Raw genomic sequence first — 16,783 nt, forward strand, 5'->3', positions numbered from 1 at the left:
TTAAGGGCCTCAAGTGCTGGAACACTGGCTAATAAGTTTCCACTCATTCCCCCAGGGAAGCAGGCTGGTCTGGATGGAGAGGTGATGGTGATGTTTGTGTCTGTCGCTTTGTAATTTCCCGCTGGAGACTTCATGTGTTTATTTCCCATACATTTGGCCATGCTGATGTCTCCTTCAGCTCTGCAGTATTAACTGCGCTGTTCTGATTTCTCATGCCTTATGTAGACATCTTCCCCAAAAACAAACATTCCCAAGAAAATGTCATAAAAATGTGCAGAGAAGAGAATGATTACCAAGTGTTCCCCACACACAGCAGCTCCTAAATGCCAAATTTTACATGGCCTGAGCAGGAACACTCAGCACGTCAGTTAGCAAGACATAAACAAATAGATAAATTCATGTCGTCAGGGATTTTAGCGCTCCGCTTGCTTTTCACATTCACTGTATTTAACATGCACTCCTTCTGTGGTTTAAAGCGGTGGGTCTTCTCTGTCAAAATACACGCCAGAGCATTTTTCCTCAACATGTTGGACAGCTCACTCTGACAACGCCAGAATAAACACTAGATGAAGAGGGAGTTACAGTAGATCAACCTCTCTGCAAGCCTTTAAAGTTGGTTACAAGTGATTTAGCTGAAAGAAAAACAGCAGTTTAACGTGTTTCTCTGTAAAACTGACACTTTGTGAGTTACAAACCAGACTTGTCCTCCAAATTGTGGGTGAAAATTATATCAAGACACCTGATAATAAACAACTCTTTTGAAAATAATAAATCTTGGCAGCATAGTTTTAAACTTTTAATTAGCCTCATATTTTAATGAGCATACAATGATATCATGTGTGTCCTTTGAAAGGGGTGTGGTGCATTTCACAAAGCTTTAATTTGTTGAATTTGAGCTGTATCGCCATTTTGGTAAATATATACTAGCATACTAAAAGATTCACATCTGTCTTTGGAGAGTCTAATGTACCAAAACTGGCTTCAATTCACTTACCAGCGAGTTGGATCTAGAAGACTGACGCGGTTATTGCTTGAGATGAAAAAGGACAAATGTTATTTTAATTTTACAATTTACCATGTGATAGATTAAAATAAACAACACCGATGTCCTTTTGTTTTTCCAACGAGGAGGTCAGTTTTGTTCATAAAACAGCTTCCACGATGGCACCTGAGTCAATCAAAACAGAACAGAACCTTACATGGGTGTACTGGAAGATATATGTTCTAGACCAGTGGTCTCCAACCCCCGGGCCTCGGACCGGTACCGGTCCGTGAGTTGTTTGGTACCGGGCCGCAAGAGTTGAGGCTCAGGTGTGAAATGTTCAATTCAATTCAATTCAATTTTATTTATATAGCGCCAAATCACAACAAAAGTCGCCTCAAGGCGCTTCATAGATACAGAGAAAAGCCCAACAATCATATGACCCCCTATGAGCAAGCACTTTGGCGACAGTGGGAAGGAAAAACTCCCTTTTAACAGGAAGAAACCTCCGGCAGAACCAGGCTCAGGGAGGGGCGGCCATCTGCTGTGATTGGTTGGAGTGAGAGAAGGAAGACAGGATAAAGACATGCTGTGGAAGAGAGACAGAGGTTAATAACAGATATGATTCAATACAGAGAGGTCTATTAACACATAGTGAGTGAGAAAGGTGACTGGAAAGGAAAAACTCAATGCATCATGGGAATCCCCCGGCAGCCTACATCTATTGCAGCATAACTAAGGGAGGATTCAGGGTCACCTGGTCCAGCCCTAACTATATGCTTTAGCAAAAAGGAAAGTTTGAAGCCTAATCTTAAAAGTAGAGATAGTGTCTGTCTCCCGAATCCAAACTGGAAGCTGGTTCCACAGAAGAGGGGCCTGAAAACTGAAGGCTCTCCCTCCCATTCTACTTTTAAATACTCTAGGAACAACAAGTAGGCCTGCAGAGCGGCCTACTCTGCAGGCCTACCATAAATGTATGGTTTTCAGGGTTTTTATCAGTTTTCAGCGTTATTTTGTTATCGTTTTTATCGTTAACTCGGTTTTCCTGGGTCTTTTCACGTGTGTTATGAATAAATCTTCTTTTATTCGGTACCGGTACTAGTTTTATTTTGTTGGATTTATCCGCGACACCTTAAAGGCCGGTCCGTGAAAATATTGTCGGGCATAAACCGGTCCGTGGCGCAAAAAAGATTGGGGACTGCTGTTCTAGACTACTGCGGCTCATTTGATGAGTAAAACTAAACGAATACCATTTATTCTTGCAAAGTTTGTTTACTACACTCAAAACACTATAAAACCTTAAAAACTGATATAGGGTTTATGATCTTGGACCGGTCACTCAAGAACTTTAAGGAAACTGCCTTTCACTGCGTGAAGCTTATGGTTTTGGGGCTGCAGCTCTAAAGGGCCACAGTAAACCTGGACTATCTCACAAACTCTTCTTAGAAAAACAGGAAATTCAAAGAGTGGGAGTTTGCCTCTATTAGAAAATCAGCATAGTGTAGCTTTGCTTAGCTTAGATTATATTAGCTAAAGGCAGGGAAAGGAAGCAAAAGTTTGTCTAAAATTCCAAAAGTAACAGTATCTGCCTACCACCATAAACCGAACTACTTAAAAACTGTATCTTGTGTAATTTCTACTGATTGACTATGTCAACAGCGCTCAAGCAAGTCACTGCACCCTGCCAGAAAACAGTCCAACCCAAAGCCACTTATTCCTTAAAGGATTAAAGGTTTTGGCCTCATGTGGAACGATGCCGAATGCACTCTGTGAAAACTATCATAGTAAATTCTTTCAGTCTGTCAGTTAAGCAGTGACTGTTGGACTCCTGGTTAAACATAACAACAAAAAAACTGCAGAATGCTTTTACCTAAAGATTTGACAGTTATTTCTTTCTTGTCACTTTTTCCATTGTAAACATACCTGCTGATACATGGGGGGGATCTTTGAATATAAGTTCCTGCAGTCTGTATGGGATTAGAATTTAAACTTTCATCTGTAACACCAGCTTTAAAGTACAAACTCTGGAAGAATCTATGTCACCAACCACATGTTATTTTAGACCACTTCCTAAACTCTGATATTGGTTTTTAGCCCTGCTCACACAGAGATGTTGTCAAAGAGACACAAGCTTCTCTGCTTTCAGCCCAGTAATCCCTGGGATCTACACTCACAATGAACACACATCAGAGCCAGCCAGCTAGCATCAAATCCCAAGGCTATGTGCTGCCAGCTCAAGGTGCACATCTCTGTTAGGTAGAGAAAGCTGGTCCGGTGCCAAGTCAAAAGGCTTTATGGGAGCCATTATTGTCGGTCCTCGGCACGCACGCAAGCTTTAGGAAGTTGCCACACCTCTGGGATGTCCTTGTTCCTGATTCATGTTACCATGCTGCGTTTGCACAAGGTACTTCTCTTATAATCAAACGCACAAGGTTTTGAAAACGTACATGATTCTAACTTTTAATTTGCTACAATTCTTCTCTGAGCAGCAGGTGTATAGTTATAATTTAATAATAATTTTTGGTCTCAACATAAACCATCAGGTTGGTTATATTTCCAAATATGTTTACTCCTTGTGTTAAGATTATTTGCAAGAGTCCAGTAGATCCCTGAAGCTGTGCTGTGCTATCTGGCAACAAGATGTTAGCAATAAGTCCTGTAATTTGTCAATGGATCTAAATGTGGAGGCCAAGTCAACACCTCAAACAAACCATTCCTAAACCGTCTTTGCTTTGTAGCAAAATCCACTGAAAGAGGCAACAGGGAACAGGGAATGCTGTTTCCATGAAAGGGTGTTTCATGGAAACAGCGTCTTTTATCCTGTCTTCCTTCTCTCTCCCCAACCGGTCGCAGCAGATGGCCCCGCCCCTCCCTGAGCCTGGTTCTGCTGGAGGTTTCTTCCTGTTAAAAGGGAGTTTTTCCTTCCCACTGTCGCCAAAGTGCTTGCTCATAGGGAGTCATGTGATTGTTGGGTTTTTCTCTGTATCTATTACTGTACGATCTACTGTACAATATAAAGCGCCTTGAGGCGACTGTTGCTGTGATTTACTGCTGTATAAATAAAATTTTAAAAAATTGAATAATTTCGCAGCCATATTTCTTTATTTTTTGGTGTTTCCTTTCAAGCTATGTTAATCATTACTTAATATTAAAAGCTTGGGCAGTAATTTATTTTTCTTATACCTTTCAGAATAATATAAAGGAGTAAAGTGAGTTAAACAGTGTGTTACAACTATGTGCTAAGTTGGTAGCATGTATGACCAGCTAGCTTACTCGTGAGTAAGCTAGCTGACTTCACGATCACGTCCAAGCTTAGAAGCATTTCTTAGTAGCAGCCTATTGTTAGTGGGTCATGGATGTTTTTTTAAAGAATATTTTACGGCTGTGGCGAAAATTACTGTTTAAGGTAGTATTACACTTAGCAAACCCACTGGCATTCCTAAATCTTTCATCAAGCAATAATTAAAACTAAAAAACTGCCATATACAAAATAAATGTAATGTAGATTTTCAATTTTTTAGGCTCAGCGGCTCAGCAGGGCTGTGTTTCACAAAGTAACTGTGTGTTTTTCCACTTTTAATTACCATTAGCACTTCTTTAATCAGCACAAAATCATCCTGACATGCAAATGTGCTTTCCCTTTCATAACCAAGGGCATTTCTGAGTGACTGGTATAAATGAACGATGCTGTTTCATTGAGAGGAAGGTTGCATTGTTCAGCCATCTGTCTTCAGGGGCCCTCAGCTGACAGACGGGGGCCAGTGAGACACCTCAGCTGAACAAGAAGGCAAATTAATGGTTGAGTTTCTAAAGGAGCGCACGAGTAGCTGACCGTTCAAGGACCAATGTTTGCAGATATGCCTTTGAGTGTGTGCTCATTAGTCATTTTGTTTGTGGTTTCTTCTTAGTCTTGGCTGGAGATCCTTCTTTTAGGAACATAAACCTTTTTTTTTCTTTTTTCTTGTTTTTTTGCTATTTGCAGAGTGCGACATTTAACTTCAAGAAGCCCACTCTGTCCTGTAAACATTCCCAACATTATTATTTTCCTTTTGGGGCAGATTTATATCTAAATGTTAACAACACACTGGGGTAAATGTTTAGATGGGGCGGAGGAGCTCTAAAGCTGTAGCTTTATCCACTGGAAGGAAATGAATTGGCTAAATATTTAGATCACATCTTATTCCAGCGGATGTCTGTCACCACAGACGATGATTTGTCTCTGTGGTCATGCACATTTTTCAATTAAAAATTACATTTTTATTTTTTTGTTAAATATGTCTTATCGAATTGCAAGTTGTGTTTATTTTCCGGAATGTCTCTATTTGTTTGTGGTTGGGAAATGGTAAACAGCCTTCAAGTATCAGTGATATGATTTAGACCGCAGCCACTTTGCAGTAGAGCCTTTGCAGAGGCTGCTTCGGTATCTTATAGAAGCTTTATTGTTGCTTCTGTTGAGTATGAAGAACCTGTTGTATGATGGTACGTAAGGGCTGAAGCACCTGCTTGTTTTCATGTCCTGAACATCAGCAGAATCAGATGCTTAGATCATTAATTAATCAAAAAAGCTGAAGCTTGATTTATCTTAAATGCAGGTCTTTGATTTAGACTTCATCGTGTACATAAAAACTCTATGGGAACGTTTTTTGGAAATCTTTCAATTATCTGTAGACTGTATAAAAAGCTCCAGACTTGGACTGGGATCTCAGCCAATATCCTACATGACAGAGGCAGACCCTGAAGTCCCAGGGGGGAAGCATCAGCTAGGGTAGTTGAGAAGATTAATGAAGGCAAGGTGCCAGGTTTGGGCAAGATTCACCCTGAGATACTACCAGTGTCTTGGCTGACACACCTCTTTAATGTCACTTGGCCGTATAAGATTGTGTCTGTGGAGTGGCACACTGTGGTGGTGGTGGTGGTTTCCATTTTTAAAAAGGGGACCAGAGGGTATGCTCTGGGGTATTGCACCGTTCAGCCCCAGAATAGGGGGCTTTGGCCGATCCTTGAACCTTGGATTTGGGTGGAGCAATGAGGATTGTGTCTTGGCCGTTAAACAGTGGAGATCTTAACCCTTGCAGGACATCTGGAAGAATCGTGGGAATTTCACTATCCTGTCTGTAGGATCAGGGTTAAATTGTTCTCTGTAAAAGTAAATGTTCAGGACTTCCAGTGAGCAGAAGCAAATGCAGAAAATGGACAAAACTCAGACATGAGCTCACATGAGAAAACGCGAGAGCCTCATTGAGCGAGGTAGACCCTTGGACCTAGAAGTAATCACTGTGTCATCACTCGGCAAGCAGATGGTTTGCTGACTCATTGTTTTAAAGCTTCAGGTGCTGCTGCTTTTTCAAGAATGTTCATCTTGTGCGAGGGCTGCATGACAATTAGTACTCGTATGGCAATCCCAAAGTAGCCACTTTACTCTATATGGGACCATTACATAAATAATGAACATACATGACATAAACCTAGTTAACGAGACCATAAACATACTGTCGAAATCTTTAGCAGGTCACACATTAAAGGAACAGTAGGGTCATTGTTTTGCAACTACAGGATTCGTTCCCTTGCTAGGATCGGGAGAAGACAAGTTTAAGGCACCTCCACTTTTCAGACTAGGGTGCTGTATCCATCTCTTAGGGCTACCATAATACATGTTTGTGTAATGTTAGTAATGCCATTAAAAAAAAGGGAGTCCGCTGTTTTTTCTGAAAATTGTTCTATGCAACTGTCATTTTCCACCTTGAAATTTATGTTTCAGAGCAGAAAGTAGCTTTTATATGAGGCAGGAGTTATGGAAGTGAACAGATGTGTAGCATGACAGGATATTAGAGGACCATAATTTGTTTTGTTTTGGATTCTTTCTTTTTTTTATAGGTTAATTGGAAAATCCAAATTGCCATTAGGTGTGAATGTGCGAGTGAATGTGAGCACGAATGGTTGTCTGTCCCTGTGTGTTGGCCCTGCGACAGACTGGCGACCTGTCCAGGGTGTACCCCGCCTCTCGCCCTATGACAGCTGGGATAGGCTCCAGCGCCCCCCGCGACCCTGAAAAGGAGAAGCGGAAGCAAATGGATGGATGGATGGATTTTTTTTTTAACTATCAGCTATGGCCAGCAATTTGTTTGGCATGATTACCTTAAAACATCCTTTGATTACCACAGCTGCAGTTGAATACACATGACATCAGCTGAGCTACCAATTGCGTGTGTTCCACCTGTGGATCAGGTAGGCAGCAGAAAACATGGTGATCTGATGATATGGAGTGAAGGAAGCCAAGGAAAAGAACAGAGGATCCTTCTAAAACAAGGGTTTAAAACAGGGCTTGTTATGAACCCCAGGAGGCACGCAGCCATCGCCACGCACAGTTGTTAACAGGTTCCACGTGTGTTTACACTTCATATATTGTTCCACACGTCGCTGCCGCCACAGTGGGCATACGGCTTTCCGGGACGCAGAGGCGGTGGTTCACACATTTCAGATTGTTAACCTTGCAGCAGGAAGGCCGCCCACCTGAGGATGGAGAACATTCAGGAGGTGTCATTTAAGATAAAAAGGGAAGGACGGTGAGATTTTCCGCTGGAAGCTGGCAACAATGTCATGGTGGCAGTTGTACTGGTGGCGGTTGTACTGGTGGCGGTTGTACTGGTGGCGGCGCTGGGGGCCGGCTTGAAGTCGTTTCCAAACAAATTGGGGCTCTTTTGATGCGGGCCAGTTGGCCACCTCATTAAATTTGCATGTGAATGCAGACAGCTTGACCGCCTAGCGCTGCACAAAAAGGCCGATGCTAATGACCATGCCTGTGTATGCCTCGTACTGTGGAAGCTGGAGCTGTGTGTGTGCATGTAATTAATTCCCAATGCTGCCACATGCACAAAAGGGGAGTCCACCTGCTTATCCTCCTTTAAGGCTTACCTGAGGTGATTCCCTAACCTTCCTGTGGCTACCTGACACCCATGGGTGAGACAGCAAAGTGGGATCAAGCTAAAGAAAACAGCAGTCACATTAGGCAGGCCAGGCAAAGGACATTGTTATTATTACAAGGGTAATAGTCCTGGGGGAGGCCCTGAGCGTGGGCTGAGCCTCGCTAATGCAAGCTGCCGTTAAGTGGTTAGCTGCTAATAGTGTTTTCCTGTCCTCCTAATGGAAAGAAACAAGGGTCAGTGCTCAACACACACTCACACACTTTTTAGCCAAGCGGACCTCCACTTTCAAAATACTTACAGGATGTCTTAATTGCATTGCCGTGGTAACACGAGAGCAATCACAAGGGTGTGAACTTTTCAACCCAAGCTTCTCCTGTCATCCTCCAGCGTGACGCACGTGGCGCATAATACCCAGCCTGTTGCAAGTTCCCGTAGCGATCACTGCCACATTTGGACTTTTTAGAAATGTAAATATTCGGCGGGAGTTTAGAAAGTGCTGACCAGCGAGCGAGCCTGAGAGAAACCTGACCCCAGACTTCAAACAAGCTGTCAGAATCCAGCTTTTACCTTTTTTTCCGTTTGTATCCACGTTCTGCAAGAATTGAGCAGAAAAGCAGTGCCCTTCTACAGCAGCCCGAATACTTTGTGACAGTGTCATCGCAGTCCCTTCAAAAGGGCTTTTATTCTGAAAGGGCAGGAGTGGAATCCAGTTTGGATTCGGGAGACAGACACTATCTCTACTTTTAAGATTAGGCTTAAAACTTTCCTTTTTGCTAAAGCATATAGTTAGGGCTGGACCAGGTGCCCCTGAATCCTCCCTTAGTTATGCTGCAATAGACGTAGGCTGCCGGGGATTCCCATGATGCATTGAGCTTTTCCTTTCCAGTCACCTTTCTCACTCACTATGTGTTAATAGACCTCTCTGCATTGAATCATATCTTCTTCCACAGCATCTTTCATCCTGTCTTCCTTCTCTCACCCCAACCAGTCGCAGCAGATGGCCCCGCCCCTCCCTGAGCCTTATTCTGCCGGATGTTTCTTCCTGTTAAAAGGGAGTTTTTCCTTCCCACTGTCGCCAAAGTGCTTGCTCATAGGGAGTCATATGATTGTTGGGTTTTTCTCTGTATCTATTACTGTATGATCTACTGTACAATATAAAGCGCCTTGAGGCGACTGTTGTTGTGATTTGGTGCTATATAAATAAAATTGAAATTGAAACTAATTAAATATACTTATTCAAGTATTGTAAATTACTGGATTTCCATTTTACGCTATCCAGTGCTTCACAAAGACATTAAAAGCGATCTACAAAGACATTTGTGGCAGCCTGTGCTAACCCCTGGCACAGTCAGCAAATTTATATGAAACTGTATGTGCACGCAAATGTCACATTTCAGTAACATTTAAAACATGTAAAATCTTAAATACACATGCTGTACTTGCATTGCCAGTGGTTGACCTCTTCCATTATGTTCTGCTACATGCTGTTTTCTGAGCATTAAAATCAACTTTTTAAAGTCAGATATTTTCCCCCTCTCATTTGTATGTAACATATCTAAATCACTTTCCTTCCACTAGTTGAGAGTCAGGTTACTTCAAGTAGTAAAATGAAAAGAAAAATCACATTTCTCATGTAGTTGCTAAATAATGCTTATAGTACACTGTCACAGCTGAAGTAGCTTTTATGTTGTATCGAGGTCCTTGGTAGAGACCGAAGCCTGGACGGGATCCTTCTAAAATTAAGTTACTCTCCTTGGCACTCTCCTCTGCTCCTACGGGAACTAATTAGCAAAGTTATTTTAACTTTAAACTTTTAATTTCACTGGCCATTGGGAGATAAAAATATGTACAAGTCAAATCTGGCAACCACTTAAAAACCAGTCTGATCACTGCACCACAAATGTTTTCAAAAGCCGTTTCACCCCTAGAATTATACTTCTCCCAAAATCTTTGTTATTGTGGACATCTCCCATAGATCGGGCTTCTTTAAGTGCTGCCTCTTTCTTTCTCTCCTATAATGTTTCTGTTCCAAACTAAGAGCTTTGCTGAACGGCACGTTGTAATTTGGGTGAACCAACCTTTTAACAACAAGGAATAACTATTATTGTTTTGTTTTTTTTAAATAATAATCCTGCAAAGCCAAAGATGAGTATGCCGCAAGTATATTTCTGATTTTCCATCCACTGCTTGTCTGTTGTTTCCTACTAAAGACATACGTATTGACATGTTTGTTTCAGAACAGCTGGACTCTGTCGTTTCAATAAATATCAGAAAGAAGAGAAAAGATTTTTGTTAGGGTTAGGCTAACCGATCTTCTGCAGTGAACTGATACACCTTTGGTGCTCTGGTGAGCATTTGCAGCAGCAGGACTAAACGTGTAGGAGTGAGTTTGTGCTTCAATATTGCAATCCCTCCTCACTGATACTCTGCTGAACACAGACGGGGGAACTTGGGTGACTCTTACTGGCATTTAGAGTGGAGTATAGAAAAGAAACAGCTTTACTACTTCCTGTGTGAAGTGTAGCCCATGAGGAGGGAGTTATATGAAGCTGAAAACCTGACCTCTGCTGAGGGTTCAGGAATAACTGAGATAGATAGCAGCTCTATGGTAAAACAAGACTTTACTGTTAGCTCCATTAGATACACACACGCACACACACACACACAACATAGAGGCCATCCTAGCACGTGCTTTTAACAAGATCTGATAGTCACTAAAAACGTCACAACAGCCCCAGCAGTGTCTGTAAAGTTCACGGATGGTACATAACAAAGCTGAATATGTAGCAAAAACAGAAGCGTGAACCGGCAAATAAATAAAAAGTCACTTTTAATGGAAGTTCTTCTTTCACACTCAATCAAGCTTATAGTCTGATCACAGAGAGAGATGTTGGACATTCACCCAGAATAAGACACACGCCGGTCAGTTTTATCAGACAAAAATATATATATTTAGAATCTTTACATTAAGCTTGAATCATGAAACATACACAGAGGAGTGCGCACACAAACAGTCAAACACTGATTTTTTCTTTTTTACTCCTCACACAAGTCATTTTATTTTGTACCCTGGTGTCAGTGTTGAGTTGTTGTCTTAAGCAATGATGTTTTTTTTGTTGCTGTTGTTGTTGTTGTTTTTACAAATGTGCAAATAAGACAGATTTGGAATCCTTCAGCGCTCAGTGTAAAAATAAAACAGTCCAGGATCCTCGGGAGCGGTGACAGAGCTCTCACTCTACCTCAGCCCTGCCCTCTCAAGTTTAAATACAGCTCCTCGTTGCTTCGCCTTTCATTTTCAAGTAAAGTGCTCCTCTAGCAAAAACCACAAGGCATGAGATCAGTCTCGTATTTTTTCGCTGATGTTTAAAAAAAAACAAAAACAAATTGAAAAACAACCCAAAGGACAAAAAATGTGGGAATGTCTTTTTAAAGTACAAAAGAGCCAAAGCCAACAATTGAGAGGCAGTCCTGGCTGTTTCTTGGAGGTGTCAGTCATTCAGTTCCCAGCAGGAACTGGTCATACAAACTCCAGCTTGCCGTGGCCACTGTACATCCCCCAGTGCACCAGAGACAGGATCTTGTCGTTGCCTAGGTCAGCCTGCCTCATCTTGTCGCAGGTCAGACAGCAGTTCTCGTGGCCCGTCACAGGTACCATGCACTCCAGGTCCAGCTTGGCCACGTGTCCCTTCTTGGTGTGGTGGCCGTGGAAGCTGTAATGGAGCCGCGACAGCATCTGCTGCCGCTGGTCCTGCAGCCGCTTGTTCTCACTGCGCAGCATCCGTAACGCCAGCATGATGAGCAGGACCAGGATGAGGCCGCCAGCGATCGGCACAGCGATCACAGCCGCACGGAACCACACTTCTTTGGCTGAGGTCAGCTCCTGAACCCGGGTCACCAGGTTCCTGTTGTTGCTGTCTGGCTGGTAGCGGCCATCTGCACACACGCATGGAAAAAAAATAAAATCATCTGGTTAAATGCATGCTCATATGGTTTCCACTGCTCCATAGAGCCTGGTCTTAAAGCAAGTGATTATGTTTGAACTGCTGTTTGGAGCTTAATGAGAAGGAGCTGCTCTACTCGCCAGTCATGCCAGTAAAGTAACCGCAAAGAGGGAAAATAAGACAGACAGACAGACGCGAACGCACAAGTCAGAAAGGCCAGCAGGGGCAAAAACAAATGAGTCACCTTGTCCCGAACTGAGAGCCAGAAATTAATTTGAGCTAATAAACTATAGTCTGCTGTGCTCGGGTTCACACAGGAGAGCTGCCGTCCTTCCTCTCTGACTTTTCGTGCACCTTTTCATGACTCTATAAGCTGATGTTTCTGCCCAACATGCATATTCATTCTATGAGGCACATTCCTGCTCAGTGGGAAAATTACATGGTGCACACATAATAAAAAAAAGAAAAAAAGAAAAAGATTATATCTGATCTCTTTCCAAGTGCTTAAAGGTAAACGGGCTGCTCCCTGCCTTCCCAGGCACAGAGCTGGAACCCATTAAAAGTCAAACCAAAGTTCTATTAAGCCTGGGGTGGGGGGGGCAGAAGGGGGCAAGGGTGGTCTGAATAGCCATAAACATCAAGTGTTTAAAGAACGTTAGAGCTCAATGTATTGCTCCTGGAGGAAAACATGGGAGTATTTGCTGAAGAGGACTCGTAAAATCCCTCCACAGAGTGCCATCGTTTCTAAAAACGTAGCTACAGTCTAAAAACAAACATCCCGACAGCCAGTAGCTCAGCTCCGCTACCCTGTTTTAGCTTACCTGTCGAGTCTCTGGTGTGCGCCAGGTCATGTAGGCCCCTGTAGTTGCACATGTCATCATGGCAGCACTCCAGTGTTGCCGCCCCGCTGAGAGCATCCAAGGCCCTTTGGCTGCTGCAGACGTCCGCAGCATTGACAATGGGGTCTAAACACCCATGGGTGAGTGGAGAGTTGGCGTTGAGCGGGTCCAGCACCTTGGTGAAGCAGGCGTTCAGCTCTGATTTGCACATGTATCCGGTGGCCACACAGTGCGGCGCATCACAGTAGCACCTAATTTCTCCTAAAAGTGGGGAAAAAAGGCAGCGTTAGGGAAACCTGTGCTGACATAATCCGCTCAAGGTTTCAGAGTCACCATGGCTGATTTTGTCTTTAACATCCAACCATGTGAATATAAAACTCGTATATTTTGCAGCTGATTTTCTCCGTGTTTTTATTAAACTCATGCTGGTTTCTATTTTACACCAACTGTAGTTCAACTTTTCCCATAGTGGTATACCCTGCTTTTATTTTGAAGTACTGCTCTAAAAGTATCTGTTAAGCCCTGCAATAAACAACCTGGTAACTTTTGAAGAGATCACAGGATATTTTTTTAACCTGTTCACCTGTCACACCTTCATTTAAGAGCATCCCGTTTAAATGGTTCTTTTTCTCTGTATTCTAAAACAGGAACCACGTAGCTTGTAATTAGTGGGTTGTCTCAAACGTCATTTTCTTTCAACCTAAATGAAAATTAGTAAAGACAGGAAGAGATTTTTTTTACCTGCAAACTTTCTCCCCCATCCAAAGTTTGCATGCAAAATTGCCTGGGGGTATGGGTATGGTGGTTGGGTGCGGGACCTCTGAGGTCCCATCTAAGGAGCCTCCAGCAACCTTATCATTAAGGCAACCTGCTCTTACACGGGCCCACTCATTACTTCATCCAGGGCTCCTTTCTCAAAACAGAAATCTGGGCCAAGGATCTGCCCGAGCAAAACAGAACCACTGAAACACATATTTATCAACTTAGTTTGCCTTTGATGCCCTCTGTTACTGTTATTATTATAAGTATAAGGACCACTGCAGGACGACCAATGTAAATGTCATTTCACATACTCCGTGACTGCTTTATTTTGTGGAAAATTATGAGAGCTCCACATATAAAGACTTCCCTTAAGCTTTCATGTGCTGGACTCAGGAACAAACCTGGAATGAGAGAGCTAAAAAGCCCGAAAGTCTGTGACTGCACCAACTTAGCAGCGCAGGAACACATTCATCAGATCAGTGTTTTCCCTGTGAATGATTGGAGCGGTGGGGCCCAGGCAGGTCATTTGGAGAATATTTCATTAGAAAGGAGAGGCCCCTTTGTGGACTGAGGGGGAGGTGGCGGGGGGAGTACTGAAGCTTTTCTAGCCCTGCTAAGTCTCGTATGAATGGCAGCTACAACATTAGTGGAGTTATTAAGTGTAGCCTAGCAGCTAAGAACTGTATTACACACTTGAGGATTAATCACAGTGTATTACTATTATATTAAGAACAATGTATAGAGATTAGGTCTTATTAAAAATTAGGTTTTAACTGAAAAAAGGTATGAAAAAAAGAATAATAATGAGGGCAGAGGTAGTTGTTGTTTCCGCTGCTGTTATTAAGTTTTCTATTATTTTTTTTAAAGGGCAGGTATGACTGAATAAAATGAACTGGAATTTGAAGACGACTGGAAGAATAATATGTTTATTACGAAAAAAAAACGCTAGTAATAAACAAACGCGTTTATGATTCCCTCATTGGTAAAGTAGGACTTTATGACCAAATGTTAAATCATTTTCTTGCTAATTATGACGGGTTTTCCCCGCAAACACTGGCGCGAGCGTAAGCTGCCCCGCAGAAGCCTGGAGCCGTCGACTGAGGGTTAAGTTCAGCCTCGTTTTTATCGCTTCAAAACACTGTTTATCCTCTTTTGAAGAAGCCACACGTACCTTTGGTCAGAAGAACGGCCATGGCACAGAGTTCCAATTGTAGCCAAATGGAAATGAAACTGGACTGGCGATCCATTTACACCAAATTACTGCACAAGAAGAGTCCTCATATATCCAGTAGCAGCAGCAGAAGAGTCCGCTGGGCAGAAAGCAGCGCGAGAAAAAAAAGATTTACATGAAGCTATGGCGAAAAATTAAGCCTTCGTGGGGTCGGAACGCGGTAGTTCACGATCCTGACTGGAACACCAAGGAAAAAGGGGAAAAAAACACCCCAAAATGTCTCCTCTCCCGCATGGAGCCACCGAGACCCTCGCGAATTTGTTACCGTAGCGCACAAAATACAGCAGCCTCTTCTTCAAGCCCAGAAACAAAAGAAAAGATATATACTCCGTTGAACAGAGTGAAACCGAGTCATAAAGTTGTCAGTGCTGGTCTTCATCTGTCTCGCTCTGCAGCCGGTCACGTCGAAGCATCACTTTTGTATTCCACGACTGAGAAACAAACACTAAACACGGACAACTCCGCTGTGCCAAAGACTACAAGGGACAGGCACGATTGAGCAGAAATAGCTGTGGTCAGTCAGAGCTCCGCCTCCTCTAATCTGATTGGCCAGCCTACCGAGAAAGAAGTTAGTGATAGGACGTACAACAAAGCATCCGGTGGCTCTTTTCAAAATAAGGCAAAATAAATAAATAAAATATTTTAAAAAGGAAAGTAATATTTAAAAAAAGAGAGAATGAGAAAAATTAAGGTATTAAGATAAATTATATGAATAAATTCTATGTATAAATTACATGAAATGGACACTAAACATAAAACATGTTTTCTTATCGATCTATGTAAAACAAATGGGATCTCCTATTATTAGTGCATTACTAAATAAATAAGCAGATGCAGTTACACTGGTAATGGAAGGATAATATTAACAGAAAATTTTAATGTTACGCATCATGACATTAATATGTTAAACCTTAAACACTATACTTTTTTAAAAAACATAGAATTTTTGAGGGGTTTTTTGAGGTTTTGCACAGTCATCTTGAGGAATTATAATTATATAATTTATTTGCTCCTTATGTTCCAATCAGGTAGCCCCTGAAGATTTATTCTCTAGACATAATCAACTTGTTTCCGGTCTCACACTGCTTATTCTTCTGTAGCTTGATCACTCTGAAGCTTTCATTCATCGTTCTTTATTTCCATAATAACGTATCCCATTTATCAGTAGTGGATGCCATTGGTCCGGGCAGCAGTCACTCCAGCAGGTTAACAGCTGTCCCGCACACAGTCATACTGTCGCCTGATGATAATGCAGGTCTTGGGCTATTATCTGTGTTTTCAGTGTTATGGGTGCAGCCAATATGTGATGTAATCACACTTTTTTTTTTTTTTCAAATTTGGATGATATAAATTACCCTAAACTATATAAAGAGTACTGACAGATTCTTCATTGAGCACAGGTAAGTGCATTGTAAAACAGCCGTGTGTGCAGTGTGGACAGTCGCAGATACCTGCAGGGTGATCCCGATGGCAGCCAGGTTGACGCCGCGATGAGCCTCTCCCCTTCAGGCCATCACACTGCTTCTGCAGGAAAGACCGGACAGTCAGAGAAATTAGCAATCCAAAAAAGCACATGGCGCCACAGAGACGGCTTGCGCACACACACACACACCCTGGACGCAAGCACACAGTACACATTTACCCATTAACAACCGACAATGCAAAACATAGGTGTACGCCCAAGCTTCATCCGCAGATGGTGTCTGTATTAAAAAAAAGAAGAAACAAACAAGCAGATGATGCGTGTTAATAATCTCACGCATTTGTTAAGCATGCTTTCATTCATGTAATGACTCATTAAGCGCAGAAATAAAACATCCGCAGGCGGTTTGCGGCCAACAGACAACAGGAGGATACTGCCTCGGGCAACACAGGAGAACACACACACACACTGCTATTAAAGTAATTATCTGCAATTCCACAGAGGCGCCAGTCCACGGCTGGCGTTGCATCATTTATCTGTAACTGTGGAGTGCGTGAAATGGGTGCAACGGGACAAAGGTAGTAGTTCAGAATTCTGGAAGCTTTATTCATCTGAAGTCCTCGTAAAGTTTGTGATGCTGGGGAGAAATGCTAAGGCACCTCTTCTCCCCATGAAGTGCTGT

At 42.5% G+C, this 16,783-nt stretch overlaps 1 protein-coding gene across 1 annotated transcript; it reads right to left on the reverse strand.

Annotated features, from left to right (window-relative positions):
• Positions 1–10,948: 10,948 nt before the first annotated feature.
• On the reverse strand, positions 10,949–15,176 carry bambia (BMP and activin membrane-bound inhibitor (Xenopus laevis) homolog a). The gene is made up of 3 exons (XM_085173353.1): positions 14,619–15,176; positions 12,668–12,946; positions 10,949–11,838 (listed from the first exon to the last, which is right to left on the reverse strand). Exons 1-3 carry the CDS (start codon positions 14,692–14,694, stop codon positions 11,423–11,425), a joined length of 771 nt encoding a protein of 256 aa, XP_085029479.1. The 5' UTR covers positions 14,695–15,176; the 3' UTR covers positions 10,949–11,422.
• Between the last annotated feature and the right edge of the window lie 1,607 nt (positions 15,177–16,783).

Source organism: Neolamprologus multifasciatus, chromosome 9 (genome assembly GCF_963576455.1).
Source record: "Neolamprologus multifasciatus chromosome 9, fNeoMul1.2, whole genome shotgun sequence".
NCBI lineage: Eukaryota > Metazoa > Chordata > Actinopteri > Cichliformes > Cichlidae > Neolamprologus > Neolamprologus multifasciatus.